Source organism: Hypanus sabinus, chromosome 6 (assembly GCF_030144855.1).
Source record: "Hypanus sabinus isolate sHypSab1 chromosome 6, sHypSab1.hap1, whole genome shotgun sequence".
NCBI classification, from domain to species: domain Eukaryota; kingdom Metazoa; phylum Chordata; class Chondrichthyes; order Myliobatiformes; family Dasyatidae; genus Hypanus; species Hypanus sabinus.
In genome coordinates, this window is record NC_082711.1 from 38,591,159 (window position 1) to 38,617,612 (window position 26,454).

General features: G+C 39.3%; 1 protein-coding gene across 5 annotated transcripts in view; it reads left to right on the forward strand.

The window, feature by feature from the left end:
• The window catches only part of pard3aa (par-3 family cell polarity regulator alpha, a), an 850,778-nt gene that overhangs the window by 345,672 nt on the left and 478,652 nt on the right, over positions 1-26,454 (forward strand). Inside the window, exon 1 of one of the 5 annotated variants that reach the window (XM_059971940.1) lies at positions 13,849-13,986. The exons of the other annotated variants lie outside the window; for them this stretch is intronic. Within the exon in view, the coding sequence (XP_059827923.1) occupies positions 13,923-13,986 (64 nt within the window). The 5' untranslated portion in view covers positions 13,849-13,922. Of the gene's footprint in view, positions 1-13,848; positions 13,987-26,454 lie in introns of those variants that run through there. 5 annotated transcript variants of the gene reach the window in all.

Consider the following 26,454-nt stretch of genomic DNA (forward strand, 5'->3'; position numbering starts at 1 on the left):
ACAGAAAAAATGTGGCAAATGTTCAGGGAACATTTGTGTGGGGTCTGTGTAGGTACTTTCTAATGAGACAGGGAAATGATGGTAAGGTACAGGAGCTGTGGTGTACAAAGGCTGTTGTAAATCTGGTCAAGAAGAAAAGAAGAGCTTACAAAAGGTTCAAAAAAACTAGGTAATGATAGAGATCTAGAAGATTATAAAGGTAATATGAAGGAGCTTAAGAATGAAATGAGGAGAGCTAGAAGGGGCCATGAGGAGGCCTTGGCAGACAGGATTAAGGAAAACCCCAAGGCATTCTACAAGAATGTGAAGAGCAAGAGGATAAGACATGACAGAATAGGATCTATCAGGTGTGACAGTGGAAAAGTGTGTATGGAACCGGAGGAGATAGCAGAGGTACTTAATGAATACTTTGCTTCAGTATTTCACTACGGAAAAGGATCTTGGCAATGTAGGGATGACTTGCAGCAGACTGAAAAGCTTGAGCATGAGGATATTAAGGAAGAGGATGTGCTGGAGCTTTTGGAAAACATCAAGTTGGATATGTCACCGGGACCAGACAGGATATACCCCAGGCTACTGTGGGAAGTGAGGGAGGAGATTGCTGAGCCTCTGGTGATGATCTTTCTATCATCAATGAAGATGCGAGATGTTCTGGAGGATTGGAGGGTTCTGGCCAGCAGGAGCCATCTCTGCTCTTCAAAACTGCTTTGAGCACACTGACTGGTACATGTTCAGGGAGGCTGCAACCGATGGCAACTCCACCAACTTAGAGGCGTACACAGTATCAGTGACTGGCTACATCAGCAAGTGCATTGATGATGTCACTGTGGCCAGACCATCACTACATGCGCTAACTGGAAGCCATGAATGACCGCGGAGGTGCGTGCGCTGCTGGGGATCCATGACTCTGCCTTCAGGGCAGGCAACAAGACAGCCCTACCAACAGCAAGGGCCAAGCTGACCCGGCCCATCAGAGGGGCAAAGCGTGCATTGTACTCAGCGAATCCACAGCCACTTCCAGGACAGCGGCGACATGTAGCACATGTGGAAGGGCATCCAGGACGTCACCAGTTACAGCACAACATCACCTGACTGTGTGGGTGATGCCTCCCTCCCAGATGCGCTGAATAACTTCTACACTCGTTTTGAGGTGGAAAATGACGTGGCGGCGAGGAAGTCCACCCCTCCTCCGAATGACCAGGTGCTGTGTCTCACCGTGGCCGATGTGAGAAGAACCCTGTGCAGGGTCAACTCATGGAAGGCTGCTGGACCAGACAACGTCCCTGGTAGAGTGATCAGAGGATGTGCAAACCAGCTAGCAGATGTTCTCACTGACATCTTCAACATCTCCCTGTGCAGCGCCACTGTTCCAACATGCTTCAAGGCCGCCACCATCATCCCCGTGCCGAAGAAGTCTTCAATGTCCTGCCTAAATGACTACCGTCCCATTGCACTCACATCCATCATCATGAAGTGTATCAAGAGGCACTTCATGAGGCACATGAAGACCCCACGCACCCCTCATACAAACTCTTCTCCCTCCTGCTGTCTGGGAAAAGACACCGAAGCATTCAGGCTCTCACGACCAGACTATGTAACAGTTTCTTCCCCCAAGCTATCCGACTCCTCAATACCCAGAGCCTGGACTGACACCAACTTACTGACCTTTTGTCTTATTTATTATTTATTGTAATGCCTGCACTGTTTTGTGCACTTTATGCAGTCCTGGGTAGGTTTGTAGTCTAGTGTAGTTTTTTTTCTGTGTTGTTTTTTACATAGTTCAGTGTAGTGTTTGTACTGTTGTCATGTAACACCATGGTCCTGAAAAACATTGTCTCATTTTTACTATGTACTGTACCAGCAGTTATGGTCGAAATGGCAATAAAAATGTGACCTGACTTGACTTGAATGTTGTTCCCTTTTTCAAGAAAGGGAGTAGAGATAGCTCAGGAAATAATAGGCCAGTGAGTCTTGCTTCAATGGTTGGTAAGTTGGTGGAGAAGATCCTGAGAGGCAGGATTTATGAACATTTGGAGAGGCATAATATGATTCGGGATATTCAGCATAGCTTTGTCGTGCCTTCCAAGCAATGTGGCAGTGGAATGTGCCACATTGGCAATGTGGAAGATCAGAGGGCTCTTGGGGTATGAGTCCACAGGACACTGAAAGCTTCTACTCAGGTTGACTCTGTGGTTAAGAAGGCATACTGTGCATTAGCCTTCATCAGCTGTGGGATTGAGTTTAAGAGCCGAGAGGTAATGTAACATAGAAACATAGAAAATAGGTGCAGGAGTAGGCCATTCGGCCCTTCAAGCCTGCACCGCCATTCAGTATGATCATGGCTGATCATCCAACTCAGAACCCTGTACCTGCTTTCTCTCTATACCCCCGATCCCTTTAGCCACAGGGGCCATATCTAACTTCCTCTTAAATATAGCCAATGAACCGGCCTCAACTGTTTCCTGTAGCAGAGAATTCCACAGATACACCACTCTCTGTGTGATGAAGTTTTTCCTCATCTTGGTCCTAAAAGCCTTCCCCTTTATCCTTAAACTGTGACTCCTCGTTCTGGACTCCCCCAACATCGGAAACAATCTTCCTGCATCTAGCCTGTCCAAACCAATTAGAATTTTATACGTTTCAATACAATCCCCCGTCAATCTTCTAAATTCCAATGAGTATAAGCCTAGTTGATCCAGTCTTTCTTCTTCATATGAAAGTCCTGCCATCCCAGGAATCAATCTAGTGAACCTTTTCTGTACTCCCTCTATGGCAAGAATGTCTTTCCTCAGATTAGGGGACCAAAACTGCACACAATTCTCTAGGTGCGGTCTCACCAAGGCCTTATACAACTGCAGTATAAACATCCTACTCCTGTACTCAACTCCTTTTGCTATGAATGTCAACATGTTGCAGCTATATGGTTCCTGGTTAGACTCCGTTTGGAGTACTGTGCTCAATTCTGGTCGCCTCATTACAGGAAGGATGTGGAAACCATAGAAAGGGTTCAGAGGAGATTTACAAGGACATTGTCTGGATTGGGGAGCATGCCTTATGAGAATAGGTTGGGTGAACTCGGCCTTTCCTCCTTGGAGCGACGGAGGACAAGTGGTGACCTGATAGAGGTGTACGGGATAATGAGAGGCATTGATCATGTGGTTAGAGGCTTTTTCCCAGGGCTGAAATGGCTAGCATGAGAGGGCACAGGCAGTTTTAAGGTGCTTGGAAGTAGGTACAGAGGAGATGTCAGGGGTGCGTTTTTATGCAGAGATTGGTGAGTGCATGGAATGGGCCGCTGGTGGCGGCGGTGGAGGCGGATATGATAGGGTCTTTTAAGAGACTCCTGAATAGGTACATGGAGCTTAGAAATATTGAGGGCTATGGGTAAGCCTAGGTAGTTCTAATGTAAGGATATGTTCAGCGCAGCTTTGTGGGCCGAAGGGCCTGTATTGTGCTGTAGGTTTTCTGTGTTTCTATCTTATACATCTTTGTCAAGTTACTTCTCATTCTCCTGCACTCCAAAGGGAAAAGCTCTAGCTCATCTTTATGAGACATGCTCCATAGTCCAGGCAGCAAACTGGTAAATCTGCTCAGTAGGCTCTGTAAAGCTTCCTCATCTCTCTTATAATGAAGCGACCAGAACTGAACTTAGTGCTCCGTATGTGGATTAACCAGACATTTATAAACCTGAACACAAGGAAATCTGCAGATGCTGGAAATTCAAGCAACACACACAAAATGCTGGTGGAATGCAGCAGGCCAGGCAGCATCTATAGGAAGAAGTACATTCGACGTTTCGGGTCAAGACTAAACCTGAACACTATCTCATAGCTCTTAAACTCAATCCCTCTGAAAGTCAACACACCATTGACCTTCTTAACCACCTTATCAACTTGCGTGGTAACTTTGAGGGCGTGGACCCCAAGAGCCCTCTGTTCCTCCACCTTGCTAAGCATCCTACATTAACTCTGTACTCTACCTTCAAGTTTGACCACCACAGTGTATCAATTCACAGTTTGCTGTGTTAAATTCCCTCTGCCAGTTATCAGACCTGCCCTGCATCCTATCAATGTCCCAGTGTAACCTACAGCAACCTGTTAGACTGTCCACAACACTGCCAACCTTTGTGTTATTTGCAAACCCACTAACCCAGCTTTCCATTTTCTCATTCAAGTCATTTATAAGAATCACAAAGAGCAAGGGTCTCAGAGGAGATCCCTGCGAGCACCATTGGTTGCCAATCTCAGAATACACATAACCAAGTTTCCCTGGATTCCATGCATTCTGACTTTCTGAATGAACCCACAATGAGGAACTTTATCACATGCTCACCAAAATTGCATCGACTTTATTTTCATCTATTTGTTTTGCCCTCAATCAGGCTTGTAAGGCAAGACCAGTCCCTCATAAAGCTATGCAGACTATCCCTAATCAGAGCATGCTTCTCCAAGTGCTCATAAATCCTGGCTCTAAGAATTCTCTCTTATAGTTCATCCATCACTGATGTAAGAATCGCTGGTCTATAATTACCAGGATTATCCCTACATCCCTACTCTCTTTCTTAAACAGAGGAAAAACTTTTCTAATTTTCCCATACTACTCTTACAGCCAGCGAGGACACAAAGATCATTGTCAAAGGTGCAGCAATCTCTTCCTCTGCTTCCTGCAGTGACCTGGGATGTATCCTGCCGAGCCTCAGGGATTTATCTATTCCAATATCTCCTAATGCTGCATCCTCTGATTTCTCACTCCTGTTCCCATCTCGCTGCCAAATTAGTTTACACTTTCTCCAACAGCTCTAGCAAGGATATTGGACCCCCCCGTATTCAGATGTCATACTGTCCCCAGAAAAAATCCCAATGATCCACAAATTACTGCACTTTAAGGTCTTGCTTTATAGTTTCCACCTAGCTTCAGGACTTCAGGACTTCAGGACTTCATCCCTTTTCCTAACTATGTCATTGGTACCAATATGTACCATGATTTCTGGCTGCTCACTTGCCCCCTTAAGAATGCTGCGGATCCAATCTGAGATGTCCTTGATATGGAAACTGGAGCAAAATGGTTTTCTGATAATTGGTTGTACTAATGTTTTGCTTGGAATATTACTCAGAACACTAACTGATTAAATGGAATCGTTGTAATTTTGTACAAATTAAGTTCTTGAAATTGTTATTTTGGCTCAATCATTTATTTTTGCACAGTTTAATTTTAGTCCACTGCTTGGGTGTATGTCCAATCTGGAGCATGATATTTTCGGTTAAGACATCTTGTAATGCATTCACGCGCTTCTGGTGGATGAAGCTCACTTGTGTAAATAGGGCCCAAAGAATGTGCGAATGTCTGTAGTAGAAAGTCATGCAAAATTGGGATAAATCAAATTTGTTTTTGTTAAGTGCCCTGGTTCCACTGTACCTTTTAAGAACAGTGTATTGTTTTTGTAGAAGCTTAAAATCCACTGCTAATTGATTCCTCCTCAGACAGTTGCAACCAGTGCTTTGAAGTCAAAGCACTTTAGTCAGCTGCTTTCATTGCATATTCCATTAAATGGGTTCACAGTGTCATTGGTGTACCTTGTTCTCACTGATATTTCAATGTATAAGGGTTAAAAAAAACTTTCAAGTACATGAATCATAAGCAGTTGTCCTTTTTCATTTTTGTTTTGGGCAATTTGAAATTTTATTTGCCATGGATTCTTTGCTCAGAAGAATGAATATTTTTTCTTTATGGAATCAATCATGTACCACACAATGTGGAGTGATTGCTTGCAGGTTGGCCTTGTTCCATTGTGTCAAAATGTTCAGAAGTCATGTTTAGTAAGCAATGTATGGTAAAACTCTAATCATCCTACACTGCTCGTTCCTGCTTGTTTGGTTTCCAAGCACTTTTATGCTGTGCTTTTCTACATTTGCCGTTCCTCCTCCACGTTCAATCTTGGTCTTCATTTAGTGAGGCAGTTATCTTACCATTACAAAGGAAGTAGATACTATATTGCATTATAATCACAAGAGTAATATTTTATTATCTTATCTGCTATAAGAAGTTAGCAGTCAATACATGTATCATCAATGTCTACAGATAGGTTTCTTCCATAAGATTTTAAAACATTTACACTTCTTAACTTATTTACACTTCTAACTTCTTATAGCAGATAAGATAATAAAAATTTACACTAGAGAAACTGAGTTACAGAGGTCGGTTGAATAGGTTAGGACTTTATTCCCTGGAGCGTAGAAGAATGAGGGGAGACTTGATAGAGGTGTATAAAATTATGATGGGTATAGATAGAGTGAATGCAAGCAGGCTTTTTCCACTGAAGCTAGGGAAGAAAAAAACCAGAAGACATGGATTAAGGGTGAAGGGGGAAAAGTTTAAAGGGAACATTGAGGGGGGGGGCTTCTTCACACAGAGAGCGGTGGGAGTGTGGAATGAGCTGCCAGATGAAGTGGTAATTGCGGGCTCACTTTTAACGTTTAAGAAAAACTTAGGTACATGGATGAGAGGTTTATGGAGGGATATGGTCCAGGTTCAGGTTAGTGGGACCAGGCAGAAAAATGGTTCGGCACAGCCAAGAAGGGCCAAAAGGCCTGTTTCTGTGCTGTAATGTTCTATGGTTCTATTTAGTTTTAATGATTGCAGAAAATATTATATATCTCAGTGCTATTTTTTTGATTTTAAAAATAGATTGCCAACTCGTGTAGTTATTCTGCTATTTTTACTTCTTCAGACTTTTTTTGTCAGTTTTAAACATAATTCTTATAGATTGATTCACTTTGTGCAAAGGCAGCATCAGCTTTGTTCCCGGTACTGTACATTACTATTCTCCAATTAGCAGAGCAGAAATAAATTGATCCTAAATATATACTCAAGAGAAAAGCAGATGCAGTGGTATTAAGATTATGTAGGTTACCACTAGGTCATTAGACTATAAATATTCCTAGTTTGGCCCTGATTTTACTGAATTTTTAACCCTGCCTGGCTGATAATATAAGCTCTGGTTACCCTTTTGTCATCTCGAGGGCAAAAAGAAAATCATTTCATATGATGCCTCTTACTGTTATCACTGATGGCCTCACAGATGAACCTTTGGCTGCAAGCACTTGCTGCGCAAGTACATTTAAAAAGTGTGGGAAAGTTGCTGCACATTGAGTTGTACCTCATCATTTTCTTTAAATGAACCAAGCCCAGGATGAACCTGAGTCCAGAAATTAGATGGAGTGTTGCAGAACTATTCCCAATTGAAAGAATATTGTTCCCTAATTATAGCAGGAGTTAAACAATTTTCAAAGCATTGCTGAAACTTGCTGAATACATTACTGTACATGGAAACCTCATCATATTCATTGCCTATTATAGTGTGACAGTGTTGCATTAGAAATTCATTCATCACAATGGATGTGTCAAATGCTGAGGGAATTCCATTTCCCTTTATTCTGAAAAGCTCAAATGACTAATATAGTCTTTCTGATGTCCAAGAAAAGGAAGTACGGAAATAATGATGGGCACGTAGTTCCTTACCCATTCTGTAGCAAAATATACCTCCCACTCTCATTATACTGAGATTAACAAATACCACTTTAATTTTTTAACCACATCAGCACAATATCTTAAACTTACTGTATGTAACATACTGGTACCTTCCAAAGTGGGTGGGTCCATCAAAGTTTGACACCAAGCTGCAGGAGATTATGTTGGGGCACATGGACCTGAAGGTGAGGTACAGCAAAATGATTTCAGTGCGGTAAAGCAGATGTAGAGGGATTGATTTGGTGGCTAGGGAACAGATATTGTGGTGTGTGACTGGCTTCTGTTTTTCCAACATGTAAGTTTAAAAAAAATGTTTCATTTTATTCATTGATGCGGGTCAGCTACACAGTCTGATCAGTTCAAAGAGTGAAAAGGATTCAACATAGAACACACAAGAGTACCACATAGGAAAAGGTCCTTTGGCTCATGATGATTGCACTGAACACAACGCCAAATTAAACTAATTACCTTCCACCACAACATGATCTATATCCCTCAATTCCCTTGCATATTCATGCTAAAAATCACAAAATAAATAAATAAATTGATTAGCGTGAACAAAATGAATAATTACGTAGTGTTCGTGGGCCACTCAATAATCTGACAGAGGGGAAGAAGCTGTTACTTAATCATTTAATGTGGATTTTCATAATGGGGTACTTTCACCCCTCCAGTCATCACAACAAGAGGCAACTCTTGGATGGTGATAGATTTGGCCTTCTTTAAAGCACCACCTCTGGAAGGTGTCCTCAATGGTGGGGATGGTTTGTCCATGATGGAGCTGCTGGAGTTTACAGCACTTTGCATTGGAGCCTTCATACCAGGCAGCTTTGCAGCCATGCAGAATGCTCTCCACTGTACATTCACAGAAATTTGCAAGAATCTTTGGTGACATCAAATCTCTTCATGCATCTTAATCTTCTGGATTAGCTGGTGAGGAAGAGTCGTGTTACTGCCTCAAAAACTTCAATCAGGTATGTCGGACCAGATCAACAGCACAGAATGCCCTTCCTGAATACAGGGACAACATTGGCTACTCTAAGATAGAGAGATGAATAAATAGTGTTTGTACATAAAGAATAATGGGATATCAGAGCTGAATGCAGTTTCACAGGGATTGCTGAGGTCGATCTGAGGATTGATCCATAGGAGCCTTCAATAGTCAAAATTTAGAAATGTGTTTGTTCCCTGGCCATGAACCTCTAGAATATCATTAAACCGCAAGCCAAGCAAAACAATTTGAGGAGTGCTCTTGGGGGAGGATGCTGTGTTCAGCTGTGTGACAGATTGCAGATAGATCACGAATGGTGGGATGGCATTGTTTTGCCACAATTGCAAGCTGTAGTTTGTCTGATGTGTGATGTAGCAAAATCCCAAGTGAAGAGGGAATGCATGGCATTGTGAGTCTTAAGAATAAAGGAAGTTTGGAGATGGGATGCCAATTAATGAGGGTCAAATTTTCTTGTGGACATTCACAGTGAATACAAAGGAACACCAGAAAATCAATGAAAAACCATGCACGACAGGGATAGGCAAACAACCAATATGCAAAAGACAACAAACTGGGCAAATTCAAAAAGAAAAGAACATTAATAAATAAATAGATAATAAATATTGAGAACATGAGTTGTAGAGTCCTTAAAAGTGAGTCCATAGGTTGCTTAATGAGTTTCATGTTGGAGTGGTTGAATTTATCCCCATTGGTTCATGAGCCTAATGGTTGAGGGGTAATAACTGTTACTAAACCTGTTGGTGTGGTACTTTTGAAGCTCCTGTATATCCTTCCTGGTGGCAGCAGTGAGAAGGGAGATAGTGGGGGTCCTTGATGAAGGATGCTGCTTTTCCTCGACAGCGCTCCTTGTAAAGTGCTCTTTGGTGGGGAGGGCTTTACTTGTGATGCATCACAATTGGGAGTGTGGTCAGGAGTGCTTTTTTTTGAGGAAGGGAATAATGTTGGCATATTTGCAGCACAGTGAAAGACAGTGCTTGAGGAACAGTATTCATCCACCGTTCTAAATCTGTACTCAACTCTTTGTCTGTGTTCCAACCCTATTCAGTATCAAGTGTGACTGAGGTCACACACACTGTTCTCTGAACAAAATTTGCATTGCTGGCCTGGAATATGCATAGTTCTTCCATGCAAGAAAATGACAGCCAGTTAATTAACACTGCCATACCACTTCGTTCACCCGCATTGGCCTTGTGCCGCTGGAACAAGAGGGAAAATTCTCTTTTGAGTTGTCATTTCACATTGTGTTTAATTGGAGAACCACTATAATTAAAGTTCATTAGTTACAATATCTAGATGAAGTTTTAGAGGTTGTATATCAAATTCTTGTCATTCTCAAGATTATCTCCTCCTCATCTAAATATCTCCAGAAGATCATGCAAGATCTGAAGGAGAATTTCAAGAGAGAGATGCATCAATCAAGTTTTAGTTTGGAGCTCAGATAATTTTATGCAAGTAACACATTTAATTGCATCAATCTGTATTATAAACTTGTATTTTGTAGATGTTCAAATATACCCAGTCAATTCTTTCCTCACTTTTAAATTGTCTAGTTAATATAAAGCAGTGATTCTCAATGAGGGTGGTATCACCCGCTAAGAGGGTAGTTACATGTCCTAAGGGGGTGTTAGGGCAAATAGAATTTGTCAGGGGACGTTCAAGATTCTTGGGGGGGGGGGAATGGAGAGGTGGCAAATACCACCCTAACTTGAGGCATGAGACCTGACTGACCATAAGTAGAGCAGGCACTTCCAAAAATAAAATGGATGTGGCACTGGAACACATGAGGAACCATAGCTTTGCAGGTGGTGAGCACTCATCATCACAACACGTCCAAAACTCAGCAATATCATCCAGCCTTACCAACTAAACAGACATTATTGGAGATGCATAAACTAGAAATCAGGGTGCCCACCCTGAAAAGGCCATTACTCAGTTCCAGCAGATGAAAGAAACATTTGGAAAGCTTTGCACACTTGAGTCATTTGCCAAGAAAGTGAAATGTGACCTTGATAGTGGTCTCAATGATTCTTATAATCTTTACAAAATGATAGCAAAGTGTGAAAAATCTCAAAATTGGTGAAAGATTAATAATGTCTGCTGTATCAGAAGTGCTCACCATTGTTCTCAAAATGGATACCAGTACAGTATTTGAAGATCATTTCCTCTGAGCATTAACTCTGAGGCTTGATATATTGACCAAGTGAGTGAAGATACTGAATATCAACTATGCACAAAGCTACAAAAACAGAATTTGGGATGCAACTTGATGAGTCAATTGTGTGAGACAATAAGGCATTGCTAGTGGCACTTGAATAGTTTGTCAAAAACGGAAAGGTTTCTGAGAGACTCTCTTATGTAAAAAGTTAAAAACAAATATCAATGGAGAATCAGTCTACGACGAGCTCAAAATGTATATTGAGGATAAAAGTATTCTGATTAGGAACATGATTTCTTGTGAAAGAGATAGAGCACCATATATGACAGGTAACCATGCAGGTTTAGTGGCATTTATGAAAGAAGAAATTCCAAGTCCGTTTATCAGCAACATCTCGCAGCCAAAAACCTTATCCAGTGACTTCTTTCAAGCATAACTCATGTACTATCTGTTACCAACAAAATTGAAGCTCATTCATTAAATAGCTGAATATTTCACCAGTTATGCCAAGATGAAGAGATTGAATGCTTGCTTCTTCACACTGAACTGTGTTGGCTATCAAAAGGCTGCTGCTTAAAACATTTCTTTGATCTTCTTGACATTGTGGTTGAATTTTTGTTTAAAGGTGTCAAGAGCTTGGGAATCAAGTTGAACTTCTGCATGGAGATCTGGTATACCTAGTCTGTATGACAAAGTGAACATTCTAAGTATGAAACTGCAGGGTGACAATTTCAATTTAATCCAGGCAAAATTACGGTGTCCACTTTTATCAGAAAATTGGAAGCACATAATGAAAACATTGGGAGAAGAATATTCACATAGTTTCCTTGCATGGAAAGTATGGCACTGTCTTTCACAGATGGTGATTTGCAAGAGTACTACTTACACCTGCAGTCGCTGAAGAAGGATTTTCAGAATTGATTCAAGAATTTGAACAATCTGGAAATTCTGGACAGTGTAATTAATCCATTTCTTTGGAAGGTGGAACAACAGGTCGAGAGCTTACAAGAAGAAATTATTGAAATTCAGAAGGATAGAGAAGCAAAAATGCATTTCAAAAATGTCATCTTTTGTGATATGTGGCTACACTGTCATACAAAGTTTCCTGGTCTTCGGAGAAAGGGCAAATTGCTCTTCATTACATTTCCATCCTCCTACCTTGTTGAAAAAGGCATCAGAACTTGAACCAGATATTTCAACTCTTGCTAAAAACTACCAAACTCAAGGATCACATTGATATTGAAGCTGCTGTACAGCGCACGGGTACTGTGTAGGCTAAGAATAAAGACAAATAAAAATTTAAAGCAGAATAATTTTTCTTATGTTAGCATATGATAGACATATTTTTACTCTACCTGGAGGTGCCAGAAAGTTATTTGTGCCTGTGAGTGGTGTCGGCAAGGTGCTTTTGGAGGATGTTGGCAAATATTAAAGTGCTTCAGCGGGTCGTTGGGCTAAAAGAGGTTGAGAAACACTGATATAAAGGAAATGAAAATTTTGTGAAGGGCAGGATGGGTCGTAATCACAGTGATAAAAATTAAGACGCAATCTTCAAAATGCAACATTTTAAAAAGACTAACATTAATGCTATTAGGAAACTTCTAAAACAAACAAATTTGCAAAGTTGATTCAATTCAATACATTTTGAGCTGATAGTCAAAATTAATAGTAGAAAACTGATATATCTGTGCAAGTACACTGGGAATTTCTTAAATATAGGTGCTAGAAAGCGAAACGGGCGTCAACAAATATTGCAGAGAGAAATACGAAAAAGCATTTACTGAAATGTGAATGTGGATAGAGTAGAAAAGAAGGGCCTATTGCAGTATTAGCATAACGGGTGGTTGGATAATTGTTGTGGATCTGGTGGGCCAGTTTCCACGCTCTAATTCTTTGATGCTCATCAAAATGGTGTCCTTATTCATAAAATAATATGGTAGACAAAAAAATTGATCCAGTAATACAAACTTAATTTGATATAAATAGATGAATTCAGAACTTCGTAAGTGTCATGGTAAAATGTTGAGCTAGAAGGAAATGACCTACATTGTCTGTCTGTAGATGAAATTTAACATAGACAAATGGTGAAATGCAGAATAAATGAACAAGTAAGCAACGCAAGTGCTTTGTTTAAGTAACCAAGTATGCAAGTGAAAGATTTTCATGGGCAGCACAGTTGTCATGCATGGTTCTTGCGAATTTATAATTTTTCTATTTTATTCTGTCTCATGCTCACTGGCAACACTTTTGGACAAAGGGGATTTTAGAGAAACAAACATGGAGTTAGATTTTCACACTATTTGACATTGCTGCGTGTGTCAGCACACACGCAAGAGGCTGAAGGGCTTGATTTTTCCTGTCTCCCTCCCTCCCTCCCTCCCTCCCTCCCTCACTCTACATCCATCTGTTTCAAGGGATCAGTTGGTGAAGCCTATGGTGTACTGTTAAAATAATGATCTTTTTTTAAAAAAGGATCTCAGATCAGTGAGGTGGTCAATCCAGAAGATTAGTTTTATTTGACACATAACATTGAATCATCCAGTGAAATATGTTACATGTATCAAATCAAACAAGTGAGAATTGTCAAACATTATGTTGCTGAGACAAAGGAGAGGGATTTTAATGCTGTTGATTGAACAGAGAAGAACTGGTCTGGTCCCTTTTGTTGGAGTGGAGTTATAAACCATGACAAAGAATCTGGGCTTCACCACTTGTGAAGATGGTGTTTGGAACAAAATGTAGGTTGATTCTAGTGCTTGTGGACAATATTTTGTTTTCTTCTTGCTGGCGATTCCTTTCATTTGAAAGAAACAGCAAGATTTGTGAGGGCATGTCCTTGAACATTGTACCCTAAGCACTCAGCATAGGTGCATTTAAATTGCCTTTTTCAAATAATTAACCAAGTTAAATTGTGCGTTGATGATAGTTTTATATGACTTCAGTGAAAGATGTCCTGTTTGTAAACTCAGCACAAAAAACATGATTTAAAAAAAATCTTACATACTTTGAAAAGTTAATAAGTGGTGATTAATCCTACAAACTTCCACAAACATAATACAATCCACATTGCATATGCAAGAATTGAGGGATGCTGGCATCTTTTATTTTGGTTGCTGCGAATATCAACAGATATGACATTCTGTTAGCTGCAGCTTTGACTGTGTCACCTCTTTTCGACGGCAGCACTCAAGGCAGTCTAGAATTTGGGCTCATGGAAGCTGTGCAGCAATGATTCCAGAGTGGGATTTTAATTCATTGGTGTATGAATTTGTTACTGAAGTCACTGAGCAAGGTTGGTTTCTCTTGACTGAGTTGTTTGATGTGAATTCATCAATGCAGGAAGTTATGGTCTGGATTGTGGACTGGGTAGGTTTCACAAAGATTTCATTAGCATTAAGAACATGCGTCAGTATATTTTCACAAAGACTGTGATATATACTATGCCTATTGTCATATTTTGATATTTTTAGGTAATCATACTAAAATAATCTGGCTTGTGGCGTAGTGGCATCAGCGCTGGACTCTGGGGCGCAGGGTCCTGAGTTCGAATCCAGCAGCTCCCGTGCATGTTTTCCATCCGTGCTGGGTTGAGCGTCAATCTAGCAACTCAACCTCGTAAAAAAAGAAATTGCCTGCTACAGAAACATCAACAGCAAAAAAGTTGATGGCCTTTGCTTTCTCGTGAGTTGATGGGCAATTTCTCTCCGTCGAATTTCTCGATGCTAAAATAAAATCTTGACCAGCACCTCTGTAGGTCCTCGTTGCAAAATGCTGTTATTCTGAAAATATGTTAAAAAAATTTGGAAGATTTCTTTTAGCAAGTCAGTCACAAATCCTAAATTTGGTTCACAATATTTATTGACTTGACTTCAGAATATCCCAAAGCGCAAATAAAGTTTCTGTTGTAAATATGAGGAAACACAGCAGCCAATTTGCACACAGCATGGTCTCACAAACAGAAATTAAATTAGTTGGCAATTAAAATGGTTTTAGTTTTGTTGGCAGAAGGATAGTATGTGCTGGCCAAGATAGAATAAATGCTCTATGGATAGTGCACTGGACATGGTATTAATATATATATTTGCTAGACTGATATTGGTTGGAAAAGAACCTTCAAAATATGAATGTAAATTACCCAAATGTATTAACAATGTAGCAGGAGAAAGGAAAGGGAATGGAATTAATAAATAAAGATATGGAATGTATGGCGGAGGCCAAAATGTAGAATTTTCTGTATTTCTAATGCTTACCTGGGGAAAATTGTGTTTCAATAAATGTGTCAAGTGAGGAAGTATGGATGGATTCTGTAAGATGGAGACTTGCACTCAGGATATGTATGGATAGAGATACTATCTGGACTACTTACATGATGATGTAGAAAGTAACTGTGTTGAAGAAGGAGAGAGCAAATGATAGGTCTTAAGGGAATAGAAATGGAAAATGCACAAATGGAAAGCTCAGGCTACGATTCAACAAACATAAGTGAGAAGTTTCTCTTTGTGCTGAACATTTGAGGAAAGACTTAGAAGACAGCCATGTCAAAGATTGCAAAGAAGCCGAGAAAGCTGACAGTGCCAAGGTCCCAGGGACTGTCAATGTCCTGACCTTGTTCAAGGCAGTTTCCATTCATAATCAGATGGAAACCTAATTGAAATAAATCGAATTGTTGTGAGAAAAATAGACAGGACTTGACTTATATAAGAAGGGATTTATATTTGTAGAATACATTTAATGACTCCATGAAGTCTGAAAGTGCTTTATGACGGAAGAACTGATAGAAGTCATGCTGTAATATACAAAATGGAATGCAGGAATATTAACTGAGACAGTGATTTTGCTCAAAGCAATGTCAAACAACAGCAATGGATTATGACATAATAGTATCTTTTCTCAACTTTGACAAGGACAGTTTACTTGTTATCAGAAACAGTGGTATTGGATCTTGGCATGTGCCTGAGAGTAAAAAGGGTCTAACTTTAATTTGACTGAGAAAGATTGCACACGTATTTAAGAATTATGAAAAAAAAGGTTAGAATAAAGCATCAGCTTTGTGGTCCAGAGGGTGTGGGTAGTCATTTCTGTGGTTGAGCGTTATCAGTTTCGTAAAAGAGGTGAAGGGTTAATAATCAGTTAAAGGGATGGGTGTCTTGAATAAGATTGCATAGTTAGGACTCGAGGAGAAAAGTGAAAGAAAGATGGGGATTCCAGCACTGGAGTGTGGATAGGGAAACCTTGCAAAGTTCTGCAAGGTGGTTAGAGGGATGAATTTAAGAAAAGAGGTGAGTTAGAAGCCTGTGTATAGTTGAATCTCTATCTCAAGTGATATAAGTCCACTCAACTACTTAGACTAATTCAATGGCACAGAACAAGCAAGTTTGTAGTGAACATAAGAAGCTGCTTATGGCATTCCATGCTGATCCTGGATTAGTTAAAGTTTTTGGCAGAAAGGAGAAGAGACTGATTTGAAATAAAGTAGAAACTGAAGGAGGGAACTAATGGGTTGAGTAGCATCTGTGGGGAGGAAGGACCTATTGGAGTTTCAGATCAAGACCATGCATTTGGGCGATTATTATCCCAAAGAGCTAAACCATCTGTTTCCCTTCAGACGAGAGAAAGTTAAGTCGATGTGGAGGGTGATGATCTTTGGCAATGAAATTGCTTTACATGGGGGGGGGGGGTGAGGAACATTGGTACCAAAGGTTAAGGTCACCAACTAATTCTGAAGATCAGTGGCCAGCTATAAAATAGATAGGAACCTAAAAATATTGCTTTATGTTGTGTGTGAGAGAATTATTTGTTTGTGGTTGAGAATTTGAAAGGTTACTGAAATAAGAAGGATGAGCAATTGAAAAAATGTGATCAGAGAAAAGCCTTTTTATCATTGAGCTATGTTTGTAACTTGTTGCACAGAATGGAAGCTTGGATTCCACTGGCAAATCTGGTGACACTGGGTCAGGGAAGGGTTGCCCTTACTGTTTATACAGGAGAAAAAGTGAATGGTATTGGAAAAATGAAATGTGAATTTTAAGGTAAATTGGCCCGAAGACTGCATAGAGCAAACTTTGAAATTAGACCATACTTCAAATACTGCTTTGGAAGTTGTGTGCTACTTCGGGTATGGCGTGTTAGTAGAAACCATTGTTGGGTTTTCAGAACATTGAGGAGTGGTCCCGCATAAGTGGTTATTTTACAGCTTGCACAAGTGCAATTTAGTGCAATTGTCTGGCAGTAGGTTTGCCCACGGCCGCCATACAGATGAATGAGCAGATGATTGGAACTGCAGTGTAGTGTGAAGGGATAACACAAAATTATGAGTGGCATTGTGGCTTTAAGAATTGGTTCAGATTCATGCAGCCAAAGATGACGGAGGAACTCTTGAGCTATGAAAAATGTCAGCAGCCACAGGAAACAAGTGGAAAGCAAAAGAACTGCCAAACATAAGAGACTACTGAGCAGAGAGAAAACCAGCAGGAATAGATCAATGCCAGCTCACTGTTGAGTTAAAATTCTCTGGCACAAGGGCAGAAAACTGACAACATAGGAGCACAACAATTACCAGAATAGAGGCAGTCCAGCAGAGAATATCGTCACTGTGGTAAATCTGGTAGTTCAAAAACCTTAAAGCCTTTGGGATTTCCTTTTTGTGAAAAACCTTGCACATACAATATAGACAATTTGCTTAAATGTTTAATCTGGGTAAAAATATTTTAGAATTGAATGCAAGTTAAAAGTTGTGATTTTTGAATATTTGTCTTTTTTTTAAAGAAAAAAACTACATTTTCTGGCAGTTTTTTAATCATGTAATACAGAAGTTTTCCTCCAGAACAGTAATTGGCATTCCATGCATCATGGGGGTCTGTTGTCTCCAAGCTGTCTGCAGAGCTGAGCATTTCCCAGCAACCTTGTAACATAAATGATGTTAACATGGCACTGGGCTGGTCAGCCTGACAACACTTTGTTCCTTCTTCCTTCAGGTATCTGTGTTCTTTTTTTTAAACTAAATTCTCTGGTTACTGGAGAGAAAGATGAGTTAAAACAATATGGTTAATTTTCATAAAGGGTGCCATGTCAAATACATTTCCTGAGACCCTGCCTTTAATTCTCCATCAGCATGTGTTGCAGCATACTTGTCAGTAACTGTTCAAGACATGATTTTAAAGTCATTCCTGTGTAGCGGTCCGTCTTTTAGAATAGGCGTGTTTTTCTGAAAAGAATAGCCCCTTTGTGAAATAGCTTTGTCAGTTTGCATTGTGCCTATCAGGATAAAACATTTTCATCTTGGTGGCTGACAGTTCTGAACATTCTGTTTTTAACAGTGCTGAGATTTTTTTTAAAAAACTGGCAAATGAAGCAATGTACTTTATTGTACTTCATACATACATCAGGTAAATAAAATAAATATTGACGTTATCTTCTCACCTATCTAGAGGGGCACATACTTAGAATCTACATGTGCTGCATTGCAATGTGGCCTTTCTTTTAAAAAAAGGTTATTTGGGCCACATTTTATTTCAATTATTCAGTCTCCTTTCAATCTGTCAAATTTCGTGGAGTATAACTCTTGATATGAAATGTCTGAAGATTTCATGATTGTGATTAATCATACAAAATGCTATCTTTTTCATACCTTTGAGAGAAAACATTTTGGAAAAAATTAAGTTAGTGTATCAGATGAAGTGGAATGTTAAGTCGTGCTACATGCTGCCAGCTGGTTATACACACATTTCAGAATTTTGACAGTTATAGCTTCTCTTTAAGTGCAAATCATTTATCTCCCCAGTAAATTTTAATATAAATATGATTGAAACAAATCTTATTGTTTTCATTTTTTACTGACCACGTATAATTTTTTAAAATTGGAATATTTTTGAGATGGGCTGCAGTTAAGTTGTTGTCATTTTGTACAACCAATTAAGACAACTTTGCTTCCTTGAAAATGAATATACGACAGTTGCTTAAGTCTAAGTACACCAGCGTGCAACCAGGTGTTGGACTTCCTAACCAACAGAAACAGTGAGCAGTTTGAAACTCACTTGCACAAGCTCTCATGGTCCCAGACTGCATCCTACACAATCAGGAAAGCTCAACACTAGTACTTTCTGATGAGGCTGAAGAGTGCACCTTGATACTCATGTCATTCTACAGGTATGCAGTAGAGAGCATCCTGACAAACTGCATCACTGTGTCATGTGCAAACTTCACAGTGGCAGACGGGAAATCTTGACAACCGGTAGTCAAAACTGCCCAAAGCATCACCAGCACCAGCCCACCCACCATCAAGGACATATATTCAGAAATGTGCTGGGAAAAGGCCAATAACGTCATGAAGGATTTCACCCTCTCCCATCTGGGAGGAGGCTATGTAGCACTCAACCCAGGGCTACCAAACTCAGAAACAGTTACTTTCTCCAAACAGTAAGGCTGATCAATAACTCCGCCTATTAACCCATACGTCCACACCCCCAACCACCACTACTTTATTATTTCCTGTAAATCACCTGTACAGTCACTCCTGTGCCCAGCATCATTTCATGGATGTGCAATCAATCTATGTATCAAGCTATCATACATATTTATATTTATTGATTTATTATTATTATTGTGTTCTTTATCTTACTGTATTTTTTATGAGGCATTGGATCCAGAGTAACAGTTGTTTCATTCTCCTTACACTTGCCTGCTGGAAATGGCATGAAATAACCTTGAACAAGAAGAGTTTGAGTGAACCTCTTGGATTCCTTTCAGCTTGTGAAACTTAACGTGCTCTTTGCGCTCTCAAATTTTCTACCAAAGATTTAAATAGTTTTAACATTTAGTTGTGTGTCCGGTTATTATTTTAATTGAAAATGGTATTTCTGTCAAATAAAGTAGAATAGTTCATCATAATGTTCAAGTCTTTGTGACCTGGCCATTGACATAATCTACACTACACATAATTGGTATTAAACAGGCAAATGAGATGGCTTATTTGCATACATAAGGGACCCATAAGGAGCAGTGACATGAATGACCGGTCATTAATTTGATCTAACTTTTCAATGTAACATTTATGTAGATTTTCTTTGACAATCCGCACTGTATCCTTTTCACTCCTATTCTCAGTCACTTAACATTTGTACTGTCAATTCCATTTCCTTACATGAAAATAATTTGGCGAATCCTCGGCTGATTTAAATAATGCCTTTGATTGGATTAAGAATATGCTGCTGCAGGCTTTTTCCTGCTTCATCCAATGTCAGATCACAAGTCCGACTGTGGAAGACGATCTTGTAATTGGAACAGATTCAGACAGTTGATTTCCTATTTTCACAGTCACTACGGACTCATGATTTACAGACACTCCTGTACCTGATATCTATGTATATAAGCTATCTTATGTATTTATACTTAACGTCGTTTTTTTTATATTCTTCTGTGTTCTTTATCTTACTGGTTTTTTTTGTGTGTGCTGCATAGAAGCCGGAATAACAATTATTTTGTTCCTCTTTACTGGAAATGTCATGAAACAATCTTGAATGAATCTGTGTTGAGAATCCACCTGAAAAACAGCAGGACTGAAACCATCATGCACACTGAGCAGCTAATAAGTTTAAAGAATTGTAGGATTCTCAGACAGAAGCAATATGTATGAATTGCACTACTTCGTGATTCATTTCCTGAAATCAGAGCTCAACATGGGATTGAAGTTGTTACTGGAATATCTGAGTGAACTTGAAAATTATAATTCTGAAAATCTTTGAATTTTTAGATGGTATTTTGAAGACATGGCATCCTTCATATGTAAAATTAATATCTCAGTATTGGAGAATTTGTTCGGCACAGTATCACTGAATAAAACTTAAAAAGTTATTTGGGCTTTGCAGTGGAAATAATACGCAATGATATTCAAGTTCACGTTCTATCACTGTTCATTTTATTGGAGATGATGCTGAAGCCAAAAATGTACAATAAGAAGTGTATTGTGAGTGCAACTTTGCAATAAACTATGCATTTACAGGCATAGGAAATTATTGTTTTAATGCAGAAATGACATCAAATACCAACAGTTGCACTTGTAAAGCCCGGACCCTGGAATGTAATAGCATAAAGGCGGCCATTTAGTCCTTTAACTCTTGTTCTTTAAAAGGTCTTGAAGAAGATTCCAAACCTGAAATATCAAAGTTGATTTCCCTCTGAAAGTGTTGCCTGACCTGCTGAGTTCCACAGCTCCTTTGTATGTTGTAGCTGATTTCTGGCATCTGCAATCTCTTGAGTCTCCAGTGAGATAATCGTTTTTTTTCACCATGTGCCTGTTAGTTGTTTAATTTTCTCCGCTTTCTATTTTGGTCTTTTTCATTTTGCTACTCCATCCATTTTTATTGAGTGAAATTGCATATTTTGCAATCTCCTCTTTCAAAATGCATCAATATAGGTCTCCACCCCCAACCTGCTCAACTGAGTTGCTAATTGATAAGGCTCACTGTTGAGCAGGGCTGTCTTGTAAGCCAGACATCCCACCCTGCAAAAACTCATTTCAGGAGGTAGCACCCCCATATCCCCCCATCCCCCGGTCGACCTCCAAGGTTGTATGTAATACTTTGTTTAGTGATTTTGTCTAATCTGTAAACCAAGTTGTGAATATGCAGAAAATGTGATATTAAAATATGTACTTATATTATCATGGAGTCTTTTTTAAAGTTCTATTACAACTTTAAGCAAGTCTACAGGGAGTTCGGCCTCATCACATAGGACATCAATAGAGTAGTTCCTCAGCAGCAAGCCAGCTAGTTTAAATAACATTGGCTATGCTAAGGAACGAATGACACCTGTTAAACTCACCTCAACATGTCTTTTACATTTTAATCCACTATGGGCAACAGAACAGTCACTGTGGCAAACGGTGCAGCGAGCAACACTGTCATTATTTTTGAGGTCAACTGTAAAGCCCGCCCACAGAGAAAACTGATAGGTCTACTTAGCATGTAGAGAGACCAATCAGGGTGCTCCCTCTCACTCTCGCTCTTCCTCTTCCTCTCCCTCCCCCTCTCCCACTCCCTCTAAAAAAAAATCGATTTCCCAGATATTGTATATAATTTGCGGGCGTCAGGGAACCACTATCAATATGCGGGAGACTCCCGGAATGGTCGGATGTCTGTGTAAGCAGCAAATTCCAGAAAACCTTTGATAGTTAAGCCATAACCCTTGGCTTACTGGCTGAAACATAAGATATTTATAAACACTGTAGATCTTAAAGTCTGAAAATTAATCACTCATTTCAAAATTATAAAAGGTAAAAAAAATCAAAACACAAACTAGGTAGTTAAAAATCAATTCATTAAAATAATTTCATGTAATGCCGTTAATCTGATTCAGAATGTTTATTGCACTGATTGGTTGTCAGATTTGTTGTTTTGTTACTGCAGTATAGTGTGAGACATAAAATTCACCATAAGTTACAGTTAAAAAAGAGGCACAGTGAGGTAGTGTTCATGGACTATGAACACTGAAACCTGATGGCGGAAGGGAAGATGCTGTTCCTGAAAGCATTGACTGTGCATCTTCAGGCTCCTGTACCACCTCCTTGATGGTACCAATGAGAAGAGGGCATGTCCTGAATGGTAGGGAGGCTTGTTCCTGTGATGGAGCTGACTGGATCCTGATCTTTCAATCCTACACATTGGAGCCTCCATACCAGACGGTGATGCAGCCAGTCAGAATGTTCTCTAAAGAATATCTGTAGAAATTCCCTAGAGTCTTCGGTGACATACCAAATCTTCTCCAGCTCCAAATGAAGTATAGCCATACATGTGCCTTCTTCATGATTGCATTAATATGTTGGGCTCAGGATAGATAGTCTTAAGATATTGATGTCGAGCAATTTGAAGCTGCTCTCTGTTTCCACTGCTGACTTCTCGATGAATTGGTGTGTATTCTCACACTTCCCCTTCCCGAAGTCCAAAATCAATTCCTGGGAATTGCTGATGCTGAGTGTGAGTTTGTTGTTGTGACTCCACTCAACCAGCCCACCTGTTTTGCTCCTCCATGCCTCCTTGTCACTATCTGAGTTTCTGCCAATATCATTGCAGTTATTGGCACATTTATAGATGGCATTTGAATTGTGACTGACCACACAGTCACGAGTGTGGTCCAAGGAAATATCCAGTGTTGAGGCAGTGTGATGTCAGCGACAATAGCACCTCAGGAAGTTAGAAACATGTGAGTGGCCCACAGAAGTGTCCATCTGTCCCTATCTGCAGTTGTGTGCTACCAATATAGTGAACTTTACTAGAGACATGGGCTTCCGTTCCCATTAATCAGTCCAATTTCTTCATCAACTAATTTCTTCAGGTTCATCTTTCCTACTTTTCACTTGATTACCTACTATTTCAGGAATGTTTATTGTATCTCTAACTGTGAAGAAATATTTGACGAATGTCTCTGGCATTTCTTTTCTCCTCTAATAATTTTGCTTGTCTTTGCTTTTCAGTGATTTACATTTTCTTAGTAGAATCTTGTTTTGTAAACTATAGAGCTTTTACAATCGGTTATATCTTCTGTTGTTCTGAACCTCATTTTCCATTTACTTCATCAATTTTTGGCTCATCTTTGATATTAAAGTTCCTCTATTCCTTTATTATTACAACATCAGCAGCATTTTTACTTATCCAAGTAATATATTTGACTTCATAAAATCAGTCTACTTTCCTCAAATTATTTTCAAAGGAAGTATATACAGTGGATTCTGGTTAATTGGGACACATCTTGACCAGTGCATTTTGGCCCAATTAAGCCGATGCCCCCAGTTAGTCAAAGGTTTCATGGAAATAGTTAAAATGTATATTAAAAAAAGACAAAGGTGTATTAAACTGAGTAACAACTAGTATTTTTAAATGAAATATATTACAAACTAAAACACCATCAGTAGTACTACAGAAGCCATTAGTTCATAGTTATCAATGGAGGAATTCATCTAGTGTACGCTGCTGTGTTCGTTTGATTGACTGTGAATGAATAAAGATAACACAGGCACGTACTGCCAATAATGGGCTGCCTTCATACAATGTTTTCAAGCATTGCATCCACCAAATCCTCATGTTCGTTGTAACATTCAAGATGGTTCCTCTTACCTTCAACTTCTCCATAGTTCCGAATTTGATGATGTACTGAAATCATTGCATTTTCACTCCTGGGCGTTTCTGGTGTCTCCGAGCTTGAAAGTGTAAAATCACAGTGAGCAAAGCAGTTCTGAATCACCTTACTGCTTATTTTTGTCAACTGTCAGTCACTGCTTTCTGAACAGAAGCATGTACAACTAACACTATTGAAAAATTCTTTGCTCTGAGCACAGAGTAGTGTCTGATGGTCACATCAGTGCATGTGACTGACACTAGTCAGAAACACTTTGCAAATCTCCTGTCTCAATTAAACAGCATCGTATCTCAAATAAATGAAGGGAATCCCTCACTATTTTCCAGATTTGTTTTTGTTCTTTAAAAGTTGTCCCAAATAAGCAGTTGCCTTGATTAACCAATGGCCCAATTAACTGGAATCCATTGTGTATTTATTACAGGTCTTGCATTCTTTTTACAGTTATACCCATTGCTTATCTGTAGTCTCATTTTTTTATCTCATTTTCCATCTACTTTTCCCATGGTTGCAGCATTTTACCTGTAAGGTTTATAATCCCTAAAGGAGCTGAAGCCTTATTCAATCATATTTGGGTTTCTCCCCATAGCCTTCTGTCCTGTTCCTTAAAGCGCCTTTGGTGACAGCTGTTCATAGTTTTTCAGCTGCTTTTTTTTACTAAATGATTTCCACTTTTCTACGGGAACTAAGGATTTGTATATTTTGTACCAATTTTGTGATGCAATACCACTGTAGCAACAAGATTAATATTTCTACTGAATTATAAGTTAGTAGATGACATCAACTGGCATTTAAAGTAGTCTAAGAGGGAGTAAGGATTTGTTGAGGGACAAGAGCAAATTCGTAGCGAGCCCAGGCTTCTAACATTTTGGTTTAATGGAGGAACAGTAAAGTTGTCCATTTTAGATTCAAGAAAGGCAAATTAGAGATTCATCCAATGGTGAGGGTCTGTCACCTTGAGAAAAGCAAAGATATTTGTGTGTCTTAATACCTAATTATACAAAGTATTCCAAAAGGATCCTTTGTACCTTATTTCAAGGGTTTTGGAATTCAGGAGCAAAGAAGGTTAGTGTCAGCTTGTAGAGCCTTATCAGGTGAATCTTTGAAATTGCATTTAGTTGCGAGTTTTGCACTCTGAGAAGCTTTGAGTGGACAGTGCAAACTCATTGAAAGAAAATCAGGATCTAGAGGACAAATGAATAAGAATGAATTGCACAAACTAGTCTTGCACTTCCGTACAAATGAAGGTTGAGTGATGTAGGTGAGGGATGCAGAAGAATTTGCTGTGGTAAGTACAGTAACTTAACAAATGAATGGAAGCAGTTCACTCATTCCCTTTAAAGTGGCCTGGTTCCACTACCCTGATATGTTGGTACTATCTGCATGAAATCTGCATGTTCTTCCAGTGATTGTCTGCATTTCTTCTTCATCCAAAATGCATATTCTTCCGACTTTCTTCCACATCCGAAATGGTGTGTTTGCTGTTTGGGTAATCAAGAGCTGTAAATCATCTGTGGTGAAGCTGGATAGTAGGAAAATTGGTGGTTGGGAATGTCAACTGGCATGTATGAGAGAATTGGTTACAGTGAAGTAAGTGGGGTAACAGATTTGATTAGATTGTTTCAACAGCTGACTTCACCTTGCTGTGTTGAATGACTGCATCCTGTGTTGGAAGGAAAAAGTAAGAAATATCTAGAATATGGTCGGGCAGTATTAAAGGTTACTTGTAGGCCTTGATGATGTGTTAGCAAAGGGAATTTTTTTCCACGTACAAATATTGAGCTCTGAGAGAGTTGAAAAGTTTAATACATAATGATCATATTGAAAAGCGTGATTCTGAAAATAGGTGAAGTGTTTTTAAAAAGTCCTGTATGATTTCAATTTCTTGAGTAACATTCCATGAAGGAAATAAAATTGTACAGTTCTATATAAATTCTCATGAATTAGTAGATCCATTGGATTGAAAACCTAAAACTATTTATTTGAGGGTTTAGAAGCAATACTGAATGAGAGCAAATACTATTTACATTGAGTGTCAGCAAAGTGAGTCCTTGTAAAATGGGTGTACTTCAGTGCATCATTATTACATTTATACTCAAGTTATGCAGAACTAAAAGTGGTCGTCCATTCCACTGCATCCAGATGGAACTTTTTGCTCATCTACATTAATCACATTTGTACATGTTAAGACTATGTTCTTTAGTGTTTTGCCTATTTAATTATCTTCCTAAATGCACCCTATGTTTAGTAATTGTGAACTTGATTTCACCAACACCTCTTAGAAGCATGTCCTGGAATCAACATGCTGTGTGTTTAAAAATAAAATTTCCTCTTGTAAGTTCTTTAAAACTCATTCCTCCTACCTTAATCCTCTACCCCCTTGTTTTTGATGGCCCTCTGATGGGACTATCTACCCAATCTATGCCTCTCATAATTAATGCTGAATAGACCACATCACCCGGACACAGAAGTGAGAATCTACTGTTATGAATCCCATAACTGGAGAACTTACCAGCAAAGATAGAGAGGTCCGTTGAAGTCTGATGTCACTATTTTCAAACGTTTTATTTATAAAGGGACACAAAAGTAGGGTTAATACATACATTCAGATAGTGCACATCGTCAACACTCAATC